At 40.2% G+C, this 12,950-nt stretch overlaps 1 protein-coding gene across 1 annotated transcript in view; it reads left to right on the top strand.

Moving 5' to 3' along the window:
- Window positions 1-12,950, top strand: part of LOC124162756 (probable cytochrome P450 49a1) — a 44,034-nt gene that overhangs the window by 21,473 nt on the left and 9,611 nt on the right. The window contains exons 5-8 of the mRNA XM_046539394.1: window positions 5,119-5,195; window positions 6,402-6,603; window positions 7,513-7,684; window positions 10,321-10,490. Of these exons, the coding sequence (XP_046395350.1) occupies window positions 5,119-5,195; window positions 6,402-6,603; window positions 7,513-7,684; window positions 10,321-10,490 (621 nt within the window). The remainder of the gene's footprint in view (window positions 1-5,118; window positions 5,196-6,401; window positions 6,604-7,512; window positions 7,685-10,320; window positions 10,491-12,950) is intronic.

Raw genomic sequence — 12,950 nt, 5'->3', positions numbered from 1 at the left:
GTGGTTGCATACGCTGTTAGGATGCCTGCCGGCGGAGCGGAAGCTTGGCAACACTGTTATCCATAAGGCCCGTACTGTCAACTAAATGTGGAACGCTCTATAGCATATGTAGCACAGAAAGCAAATAAAAGCCGGCTCCGGGAAGAGGAATGGGCCCATTCCCCCGTTCACTTTAGCAGAGCATCCGTTAAAAGTATTCCTAACTTTTTAACTACAAGCGAACTTTTAGCTCATCCGCTATATCTACTTAAAAATTAAGTAACAACTTTTGACGCACGGAAATAGTTAATGAAAATATCGTCATCGTATGCGAACGGATTACCTACACGTATCCCGTATCCTCCTTATGAAATCGACGTCTTTTTTAAATATATCTAGCCAATGCTCGTTGAATCCGTATGTGCTCACCCACAATATTCATATATTTCTTGAAACAATCGCTATGTAATCGATGACACTTCGTAAGTTTCTTTTATAACACCTTAGGCGAGCAATGTTATTTCGTATGGCCCGAGTTATGACCGCCTCTTAGGCAGGCCATATTATTACGGCCTTTAGGCCATAGCTACCGCCCGACTTATGGCCTTTCGCTCAGAGTAGAATCGCTCGAAGCCATACGTATGTCTCGAGGCCGTAGATATGGTCGATTTCGACTTATGGCCGGGCCATACGATTAGTGGAATAACCCTGCAGGTCGAAGGTGAGAAGTTTTCATTTTTTGCCGTCTTATATAGCACTGGCCGATCTCCTCCTGTGCGCTGATTGGTGAGAACTCTCTTCCAAACGTTGCTGATTGGGTAGCCGTTGTCCCTGTTAATATTTTGTCTTTTGTAAATTTCAATTGCTTCCCTGATTTGCCTTGGGTAGTAGCGACTCTCTTTTGCCACTATCTTCGCTTTTTCGAATTCAATGTTATGGCCGGCCTCACTCCAAACATGCTCTGCAATGGCTGACAAGTGCAGTTGTTTTTTATTGGTAGCTCTCACATGCTCCTTCATCCTTGTCGCCATTCCTCGGCATGTTTCGCCAACATATGACTTTCCTCCTTAAGTTTGCAGACCTTGCAGATTAAGAAGTACGAGAAATTTCACGCTCGTCAGCACCCAATTTTCGACAAAGGCCCTGAAAAGGACCGTTGCATCGTCAACCTAGCCAACATCACACTCGACGACGCCACTACTGCAGTGCTAGCCAAAGGACTAAACTTTGCCATAACGCCACGAGACATACCAAGGGAAAGATTCATCACCGAAGTGGAGTCTGGTATCCGGAAACTACCAAAACCTGTGGCCGACGAAATCAGGGAGGACGTAGCGCGAGTTTTGCGCAGAGCTAAACCACCGAAGCCGAATATTACGTTGAAAGAAAGGGCCGCTCTCAATGCCCTTCATGAAAACAAAAACATCGTGATCCTGCCTGCGGACAAAGGAAATGCCACCGTTCTCTTGGAGAAGGAGAAATACAACTCAAAGGTAGAAGAACTTCTGTCCGACACCATTTACAACAAACTGCAAAAGAACCCCATGGCCAAAGCAGAGCGGGAGACAAGAGCCATGATCAAGAGGTCCTCTATTCCGACTGAAGAACAGAGATGGCTAATTACGTCCGCACCCAAACCACCGAGGCTATACGGCTTACCGAAGTTACACAAGGAGGGCGTACCACTGAGGCCCATTGTGAGCCAAATTGACGCTCCAACCTATCGACTCGCCAAATACCTAGCCCAAACTCTACAGGATTGCGTGGGAAACACCTCTTCATATGTGAAGAACTCAGCCCATTTCGTGAATATGATAAAAGGCATTACCATCGAGAGAGAAGACATCATGGTGAGCTTCGACGTAGTGTCGCTGTTTACGAACGTGCCCATTGAAGAATCAGTGGAAATTGTGAAAAAGCTGACAAGCTCAGGAATTCCCAAGGACTTCCCCAAGCTTGTGGAGCACTGCCTGAGGAACAACTTCTTCCTGTGGAATGACAACTATTATGAACAATCAGACGGAGCAGCAATGGGTTCGCCCCTTTCCCCTGTGTTGGCCAACCTCTTTATGGAAAAGTTTGAGGAGGAGGCCGTGAATACCTACCACAAGCAACCAAAGCTTTGGCTTCGGTATGTTGATGACACGTTCATCATATGGCCACACGGTGCAGAGGAATTGGACAAATTTTTAATACATCTCAACAACCAACACCGAAGGATCCGCTTCACAATGGAAAAGGAATGCGAAGGCCAGTTGCCCTTCTTGGACGTGATGATTAAGAGGAAAGACGATGGCAGTCTTGGACATGCGGTGTATAGAAAGGAAACGCACACGGACCGATACCTGAACGCAGAATCACACCACCATCCCGCCCAGAAGGCCTCGGTGGTAACATCTCTACTCCACCGAGCCTTCACCATTTCCGACGCCGAATCATTAGATTCAGAGAAGAAGCACCTGACCAAAGCACTAATCAGGAATGGCTACGACCGGAAAATGGTCCTCAAAAGGGCCGCTAAGGTCAAAAAGATGCACTCACGGCCATCTGAAGAACGCCAGGTCACAGAGGAGGAGGAATTGACCAAACCTACGGCACGGCTTACAATTCCATTCATAGCAGGAGTGTCAGAATGCATTGCTAGGATACTAAGGAAGCATGACGTGGTCACAAGGTTCAATTGCGTGACCAAGATACAAAACATTGTACCTGGACCAAAAGATCGTATCCCGCAGGCACTATGCGAAGGCGTGTACACAGTGCCATGCTCCTGCGGAAAGTCATATGTTGGCGAAACATGCCGAGGAATGGCGACAAGGATGAAGGAGCATGTGAGAGCTACCAATAAAAAACAACTGCACTTGTCAGCCATTGCAGAGCATGTTTGGAGTGAGGCCGGCCATAACATTGAATTCGAAAAAGCGAAGATAGTGGCAAAAGAGAGTCGCTACTACCCAAGGCAAATCAGGGAAGCAATTGAAATTTACAAAAGACAAAATATTAACAGGGACAACGGCTACCCAATCAGCAACGTTTGGAAGAGAGTTCTCACCAATCAGCGCACAGGAGGAGATCGGCCAGTGCTATATAAGACGGCAAAAAATGAAAACTTCTCACCTTCGACCTGAAGACGGAAGCAGGATGGCTTCCGAAACTGTTGTCAACCAAAAACGACAGACGCGGCTGAAGAACCCGGAAATTAGCAGTCATCGAGTGCTCTTTTTCTTGTTGAGGACAAGGCAGTGCAGTGCAGTGACAAGGTTGTTTCAAGGCAGTTTGAGCGCATTCAGTGGAGTTTCAGCCCAGAATCAGCCTTGTTTCAAGGGAGAAATTTTTACTTGAGTGACGTCATTGTTTCATTACAGCGTAACATTATCAAGGAGTTATAGTGTAATGTCATGCTGTAACGAAACCATGGTACATACATACGTCTATTTCAATAAATTACCATGTGGAAATAACAGAGTTATTCCTTCTATTCCTACCAATATGGATTTCCACCGAGTTACGCCCACTACTTTTAATTATAATATGATAATTTCAATATTCTTCATAATACAATCATATACGAAATAAAAATGAACAAAGAATTGGAATCCTTTGAGATCCTTTGAGACCTTCCCCTCGCTTTAGGTTAGCCGATACCACCATTAACAAATAAATATGTAATCCCAAATTTTAAATTTTAATTTGGCCTGTGCTGCACTTGTCCTCTTTTATACACTTTGACTCAACTGCTGGAGTGCAAAAACAAAAGCAAAATGTACAAAACAGATGCATACCTACAAAGAGAATGGAGAAGAATAAACCATCTTTCATACTAGGTATTTGTCTATTTAGACAAGGCTTTTGATAACATGGAACGGAATTCAATGCATAGATTCTGAAAGAAATCGGAATGCTCTACTATGATCGCAGAATTGTTCAGTTTGTATGAAAATCAAGTAGCTTAGATAAAATGTGGACCCAAATTTACCGAAGCATGAATAGAAAAAGCAGTGAGACAAGGGAGTGCACAGTCCCCCTTAACTTTTACTGTTTACATCAAGAAAGCCATCAATGAAATCAAGGAGAAGCCTTCTGGGTATCAATATCCACGCAGAAAGAATTAGTCTGCTGCTATTTGCGGATGACATAATGTCATTAGACAAGACTGATGATGATTTCAAGAAGTCTTTAACAAATGTGGAATGGAAAATGGCCAGACATCAGCTGAAAGTAAACAAAAAGACGACTAGGATGCTAGAGATGAGTCAATTCGACTTTTTTTTTATTCAGATTCAAATTCTGATTCTTTCAAATCAATTCCCAATTCTGAATGCATTGAGTCCTATTCCTACTAACAGGTGACACATAGATTTATCTGTTGCATTGTTGTTACTAAAATTTAAGAATTTAGTGGAATGAAATAACAAATACAATTTAGTGACTCAAAAAGTATATTTATTAGATAATGGGTGAGCTTATTATGGTTCTTGGTAATCCCCAGGCATACAAACAACACACTTTTTGCTCATCAATTCCATACAGAACATTTGCTACCTATGGATGCTGTTTGGAATAACAACTTTTTAATATCATGGACATTGTATCTTGGGTATCTAATATTTTTTAAGAAAACAAGCATCATTACTCTGTCAGGATTGATTCTATTTCTTTTTGCATCACATTTACTCCGATCAATAATTAGTCTTTCACTAAATACTATGCTAAGAGGAATACACAGATACTTAAATGCTACACATTTCCAAGCCTCAAAAATGCAATTTTCCCAGTAATAGGAAACGTTTCTCCATATGTTGGATTTAGGTTCTTTTCTCCAAAAATATTTATCTTCCTGGAATAGATAGAATCAGAATCGACTCTGGGTGATAAATTCTCAATTCTGATACTGTTTAAAATACTATTTTGTATTTTGCATTTCAAATACCCAATTCAATGGTAATTTGCATATCAAATACTCCTTGGCATCTATTTTGCCATGCCTGATTGTCGTTGAAATTAATTGGGGTAGTTAAAAAGCCACATGGAAAGTATAAGCATTGAGTAAGAATGAGGTAATGGTTTAAGGTAGTTCTTTAAGCATGTTTGACTGCCAAGAGAGATCAAATCATTAATGTTTGTTTCCATCTTTCACAGGATCAGAAGCATAAAGGATGAAAAGGAAGAAATGCCAAAAGACTTTGTCAATGACCTATTCAAGTGGTCTTTAGAATGTGAGTTACCGATCTCATCAATCTGACAAATGAATTAAGGAATCTAAAATGGTTGAGGCTTTATTCAGGGCCGGAACTAGGAGTTTTGTCGGGTTGGGGGGGTTCAAAGATCAGTTTGCATCCCCTGAAACCCCCTTCTATCCCCCCCAACAACTAAAATATTATATGTATATCCAAAGGCTATTTTTTTGAGAGTTAGATCTAAGGTTTCTGCGGCGTTCCTTCGTATGGGTCTTGGCTTTCGGGCGTTCCGCCGCATTGTGTTGTCCATGGGTGACGACAGTTTCTCCAGCTGGGCCAGATGCCAGGCTCTGATTGGTCATTGATTTTAGAAGGCCCTTTCCCGTGCGTTGGCTAATGTGTAGCCGTCTTCACTGTTGTAGTTCTCAGGATTCTTAGCAGATGGAGGGATCAGCAATGGGCTCCCCTCTCTCACCGGTCGTGGCGAAAATCTTCACGGAGGAGTTTGAATGAAAAGCCCTCAGCAGCGCTGTCAGGAAACCCTCCCTTTGGCTGAGGTACGTGGATGACACATTCGTCATTTGGCCCCACAGTCGACAAGATCTAGACAAGCTCCTTGAACACCTTAACCCTTTCTAACCCACAGCTGCTCCTGGGAGAAATCAAATTTCAAGATTCTTCATTTTGAAAACTTGAAAAAAGGAGAGAGACAGAAGCTTTGAGCACTCCATCTACAGGAAGAAAACCCACACCGACAGATATATCTACATGCCACTTCCCACCACCATCCCTCTCAGAAGGCCGGTCCGTTGAAAACCCTGATTCATCATGCTAAGACCATTTTGGACCAAGACTTCATCGGGAAAGGAAAAGAACATCTCGCCAAGGCGCTTTGTACAACACAACGCGGCTGAATGCCCTAAAGTTGAGACTCAATTTTTTTGAGATGCAATAGTTGAAAACACACACCATGTGTTTGCTATCATTAAGAATTTTTTTTAACATTATTTTTTAATAATTTATGAAATTAATAATTATTGTTAAATAATTTAATTAGAAAAATTAAATAACAGTTTTTAATAAAATTTTCAAATTTTGCCACCCCAAGAAATCTGCCACCCACCCACCCTCTGCCCCCTTACCTGCGTTTATCCATTTATAAACAACACTCTGTGCACCTCATTATAATATTTCACTAAAACAACGGAGCAAATCAGTTGTAATCCTATCCTGTTAACGCAACAGCTATAGCCTATGTGGCCTTGGACACCCGCCTTGGCTGCCTGGAATCAAATCTTCCTCCTGATTCTGAACCTCAGAAGATGATAGATGCAGTTGGTGACTTTTTCGACTGCTTTTTTGATATTGAGGTAAACATCCCATTTTGGAAGATTTATCCCACATCTACATGGAAAAGATATGTCAGAGCTCTGGACACTTTTTTAGAGTAAGTTCATAATTTTTTTAATGCAACCATTTGAGCCAAATGATAGAAAATAAGAGATATGTACATGGAAATTATTCAATAGGTTAGACTCCATCATTCGATAATCTTAGAAGTTCCAACATGGAACACAGTAAAAGTCATTTCTGTAGAATTTAAAAAACTTATTATGTATATGTTAAAACAAATAAACTTTCCCACATTACACAACTGTTTATGTTCAAAAATGTTCGCTGAAATGTACTTGAAATACATACATGCCACTCGCAAAATCACAGACAAGCTCAGTACCTACATCACACATCTCACAATTGAGTTGAGCCGCTCATTGGCTGAAGTCCAAAGACATGGAATCTAAATGGCAGTTGAAGTTGGTGGGATGATTATCCCTGAAACCCATTATCCAATTGTCCAAGGCAATTGAAAAACTGGTGTCATTGATATTTTTTTCTACAGACTTAAAACGACATTTGGATTCCCTAACATAGGCCTTATTCGTGCACACTTTGAAGGCTTCCTCTATTGAGCAAATTTCATGCACACTTAAGATTTTAAAGATTTCTCTCTCACCACAGTGACTGTCACTCACACTGGGATGAGGAAGAGGGGCTTGCAACGGCACTACATTTTTCAGGGTTAGCCTGATCCCTGCATGCCACTTTAAGTATGTGTGCCTATTTCACTCCATCCGTCACATAGGATGGATGCAAAGCCGTCGTCTCCTTGGCACTTTCCACCAAGAAAAGGTTCATGTCAACACTAGATTTCCCTTCCCTAAGGCACGAATTACCGTGGCTGTCAGTTGCCTCCTCAAAATGCCAACACAAAACTTTAAAATTGGCATTGCATACTTAATGAAGAAAAATGAAATACATGTTTGTTTTCAATCCTTGGCTCCAATTTTTCAAACAGGGTATCAAGCAAGCACGTGAAAGCAGCGATGGAGCGCAGTGAGAGACGTAAGGCAGGAGGTGGAACACAAGCAGGTGCAGAAATGAGCGTTCTAGAAAGACTGTTGGCAAGAACAGATATGAGGGAGGCAACAATCATGGCCCAAGATATGATGTTTGGAGGTATTGACACAGTAAGTACATTTAGGAACACACAATGTTAGATTAACTTTGACACCTACCAGAAATTCATCTTTATGAGATATGTATGTATCTGTAAGCATTTGAGTCAAACAAAGCAATTCCATATGTACATGCTTCAAGAGAATTGTAGTGCAATCAATCATACCTTCTTAAATAAGCATTTGAACGACCAACCTTAGACCTCTTTTAACATTCACTTTCTCTGGGAAAGTACCCACTCCTGTAACTGTACTGTGAAAAGAGTTGCACCTCATATAGTCAGTATTTCAAGTATTTTATCAAATTTTTCTGAAGAATTGATCATTTATTGGTAAATTTGATGGGATTTTCAATTTCAATTTGATTTTAAATAAAAAACTATGTAAATTTTGCATATGACTTTATTAACAACCAGTTTCGTCACTGTGCGACATCATCAGGTTCTAATACAGGGAGAGTATGGGCTTACATATACATTGAGTCAGCAGGGGTAGCAAAGGCGGGGAAACTAGGAAGGAGGGTATTATTAGCAATCAACCCTTTTGCTGCTGCTCCATCTCTGAAACCCTACCCCTCACATGTGGCAAAAGTGGTGAGGGAGGAAGAAAAGATATGTTCACAGCAGTGAAAGGATTGAGTCATACAAAATTACAAAATTGAAGGCAAAAAAAATTTACAGAAAGGGAATTAAACAATTAACAGAATGGGAGGCACACAGTGTAACAAAATGGGAAGAAAACATTGTAGCGAAATGAGAGAGAGGTGGGGGGTAAAGGTTGAGCTGGTCCGCTGTGAAGGCGGATGTGGTCGTACAAAGTGAGTCAGTGGGAGGGGAGGCACACTGATTGGAGGGATAGTGACCGCAGGAGGTGGGAGATTCATGAAAGGGGAAATAGGAAAATAATTTCATTTAGTAAAATCCCTTGATCTTGATGTAAAATCTCCATGGACTCTAGGGCATCCAGCTTGCGTTCATTCCTTTCAAATGGAGGATCTCTGGTGCAAAACTACTGAAATGATTGGATTCGAACAAATGTCTTGCAAACAATGAAGAGGGATTGTTGTTCCCGAAACACTTCACTGTGCGACATCATCAGGTTCAAAAAGAGGGAAAGTATGGCCTTACATGTACATTGAGTCAGTAGGGGTGGTCAATTCATTAGACTTGAGCACCACAATACCCTCCTCCCTAACTTCCTCACCTTGGCTAGGCACCCCTACTGACTGTATATATGTATAGTGAATGTACTACATAAGGCCATACTCTCCGTTTGCCAATGTGCGCCCATGATGCCGTCGAAAACGTCCATATTCTATGGAGTCACGATTCATGCTCTGCATTGCGGGGGACTCAGTGGTTGGTCACATATTTGGGCGATGAAGTTTGAATTTCCCTCAATGACCAAAGAATAACAACCCACTGGAAAGGAAACCCACTGGAGCGATAGTGGTGGCACAACCTTTGTTGGGATACTTTTTGCCCCCCATAGTACCTCTGTGAAATACATGTAAAATTTCAATGTTAAAATCAGGTGAATGATCAGAAGTACATAAATGTTTTAGAGATGTGGATTGGTCGCGGCATTTTAAAACTGATTTCTTATATTCATCAATTCTTAAATAAAATTTTCTCCCAGTCTGGGCAGCATACACCTTTACATCTATTTTGGTGACATCTCAACTAATAAACACTACGTACTTTTTTCCCTATCATTTATATGATCTTTAGCATTAAAAACAATTTACTAAAGGCAACTGGGTTATAGAAACACAACTTCAAATTATCTTTAGAGAACAATTTTCCAATTTTTAGGATGGCTAACCTAATAATGATAATTTTGCCCTCTTTTCATTTGACCGTACAATAGGTGAGATATTTGTCATTGACAACGCAGTTGTCTTTTTTATTTTTCACCACTAAATAAAGTTCACCATTATTTCTTCGTATCAATTCCGGGATGCCAGAAGTTAAATCGTTTCCACCTGCTTTTCAAAGTCTATCTCAGAGAGGGGGAAGATATTAGGAGGAAATCTATTACTGCATGAAAAGCAGACACTTTGTGCGAGTGATGGTGATTAAACTCTTTTGAGATAACAACATCTGTGAAATTACTTTTTTTTTTAATTGTAAACTAATGTGCATTTCTTCTAATTGCTAGTGTCGGATCTAGGAATTCCAGAGTGTTCATTTCCACCTCTACCACAAACCTTATTGACAGATGTAATGAGTTGTGCTTCAATATAAATTGATTTAACTGTCTTGCACTTCCCATCCAAACAGCTCTTGAAAATTATGTTTACACATTGAAATAGGTTGAGTTAATAATTAGTATGGAAAATTTCTACAACTGTCTCCGTCTCATTACAATGAATTTCCTCAAAGTAAACTCTTTGATCATCAATCTGTTTCTATTAAGCCTTATGCCAACAGAATTCAAGTTTTTACAGATAAGCCGGCACATCGTCAATCTACTTCCATCACAATAAAAAATTAGGCCTACCTCCCAGCCTCCATGAAGATATTCAATACATGTTATAGGTATAATGACATAAATGCTCAACTTTTCAAGAACTCTGATGATTTATGTACACAACGATCATAATAAATGGTCATAATGAGTATATGTATCTCTTTCCTCACATCTAGACTTCTTACACAATTGCAGCTACATTATATTTGATGACGAAAAATCCAGAAAAGCAAGAACTGCTATTCAAAGAGTTAAAGAAATATTTACCAAGCAAAAATGATGTAATTACAGATGAAAAACTTAAAGAAATGAAGTACCTCAAGGCATGCCTAAAGGAAAGCCATAGGTGAGAACATTATTAATTCTTTTTAACCATTAATTAATTGTTTTTATGTGGCCAGTGGGTTTGAAGGCCAACTTAACCCTTTCATGCTAAACGTCGGCTATAGGTGACAAGTGTTTTCATAATCTAAAGACCCATGGTCACCTATAGCCAGCATGAATTTTTCAACTCAAAGAACAATTGTTGGCTATAGCTGACACTAGGGAATCTTGCAGTCATGGACTCAACAAAGTGTTTCTGGGTTGAGGGGAGGGGGGGAGAGGGGAGTGGAAGAGAGGGGAAGGTGATGAGGGGGAGATTTCTGAACGAACATTTAACATGCAATTTTCCGAGATCTTAATTTGAAAAATTGATTGCAAATCGATCACATATTGCATAGTCACTATGTTAAACAGGTGATATAACTGAGGAACCATTTCTGCCAATACGTTATATCTTTCATGGAAGACGGAGAATGTATTCCGTGTCCTGTGCTTAGAGATGACGGCAATTTAAAATATCCTGTTGTAACAAAATATTCCCTCCGAAACTATATGATCATGTTAACAATTCATAATTAATTTCCTCAATTAATCTTAGTTGTTGGTGTTCGAACAAATTTTCATTTTTGTCTCATATTATTTTCATAAATTTGCTATTGCCGAAAACTTTTACATGTGTATCTTCCACCATTTTACTTTCACGATGTATGGAACATGCAGGAGAGAGAATAACGATAAGGGTGGTATGAGATTCTTTAGAGTAAACCCAGAAAATGAATAAAGAGAATCTTTCAAACGGTGGGCTACCAGCAGAAACTGCCATGTGCTTCCTTTGACCTGCCAAACGTGCGATGAGCCTCACACAGAAACTTTTTGTGGAAGGAGTCGTGTGCAAATGAATTCTGGCTCCCACCACCCACTACTCCAGCGTGCACAGTGTTCGCTGAGGGAGTCATGGGCGCCAGGAGTCTAACTTCGCTCCTTACAATTCCAGCGCACATTGTGCGCAAAGGGAGTCGTTTGCAGAGGGGAGGGAGTCGCGACTCACCAAATGAGACTCTCTCGCCACACAGCTCTATCTACTGAGTCGCTCATTTGAACTAACTCACTCACACAGTGCCCATCACTATTCTGGTGTTAAACTCTTAGTACCTTAATAATAATAATAATAAAATTTATTGTTCCACTGGTCAAGTGACATAGAACTCGTCAAATTGGAGACATACATATTGTATACAATACTAATACAATATACAAATTTACAATACATGCAATACACAAAAAATCAATTAGAGAATATCTTCCAGGTATTCAGTCAAGTTGTAATACCGTTTGTCATAAAGAATTTTACATAATCTGCTTTTGAAAATGGCCGGAGAAGAGACAGACTTTAAAGAACTTGGGAGCTTATTGTAGTATATTTGGGAAGCTGGGTGGAAAGGACCTCGCCTAAAATACTCTAAATTGTGCCCAAATGCATGTATATTGCCTCTACCACGTGTATTGTATGAATGGTAGTCACTGTTTGGTGGGAATAGAGAAGGATTGTTTTTAACCAACATAGAGCATTGCAGAATATATATACAAGGGAGTGTAAGAATGCCAAGAGCTTCAAATATTGGCCTACCTGGAGTCCTAACGGACACACCTAAAATGGCTTTGATAGCTTGTTTTTGTAATGAGAAAGCTTTAGCAGTGTTTCCCCAGAAAATTAGGCCGTACATCAAGTGAGAATGGACATTGGCATAGTACACCATTTTTAGTGTGGTAGCAGAGGTAGTTGGTCTAAATTTCCTAATCATATAAATGTCAGTAGCAGCTTTTTTGGATAGATGTTCAACACGAGTAGACCAGTCAAGATCCTCTGTTAAGTGGAGGCCCAAGAATTTAATTGAATATGAACGTTGAACTATGCTGTTGTTTAGAGTTAGCCGTGGACTACTTGCAGGAGGAGATATTTTGCAGTGAAACTGCATGAAGGAAGTTTTATTGATATTAAGGGACAGATTGTTTTCATGACGCCAGTGAGACAAATGTATTATTGAGTTTTTTGTGTTCGAGAAAAGAACTTCTGAAATAACTGCAGAATTTAGGGAGGAAGTATCATCTGCGTACAATACCACATCACTGTTTGGTAGAGAGAGGGGTAGATCATTGATGAAAATTATAAATAGTAGGGGTCCAAGAATTGAACCCTGGGGAACTCCACAACTAACTGCAAGTGGTGTAGATCTAAAGCTTTTTATTCCCATTTCAGATTTACTTTTCCATTGAACAATTTGTTGGTGATTTGACAGGTATGACATTAGCCAAGAATGAGCTATACCAGAGATACCCATACCAAGTAATGTGTGAGATAGTATAGAATGGTCAATGTTGTCAAATGCTTTACTTAAATCATAAAAGGTACCGATAACCTGATGGTGGTTGTTTATCGATTGGCAAATGCTTTGAATTAGTTGGAAAGCAGCTGAAGTTGTTG

Source organism: Ischnura elegans, chromosome 7 (assembly GCF_921293095.1).
Source record: "Ischnura elegans chromosome 7, ioIscEleg1.1, whole genome shotgun sequence".
Classification (NCBI taxonomy): domain Eukaryota; kingdom Metazoa; phylum Arthropoda; class Insecta; order Odonata; family Coenagrionidae; genus Ischnura; species Ischnura elegans.
The sequence above is the reverse complement of the archived record's forward strand: the minus strand, read 5'-3'. Positions and strand labels throughout refer to the sequence as shown.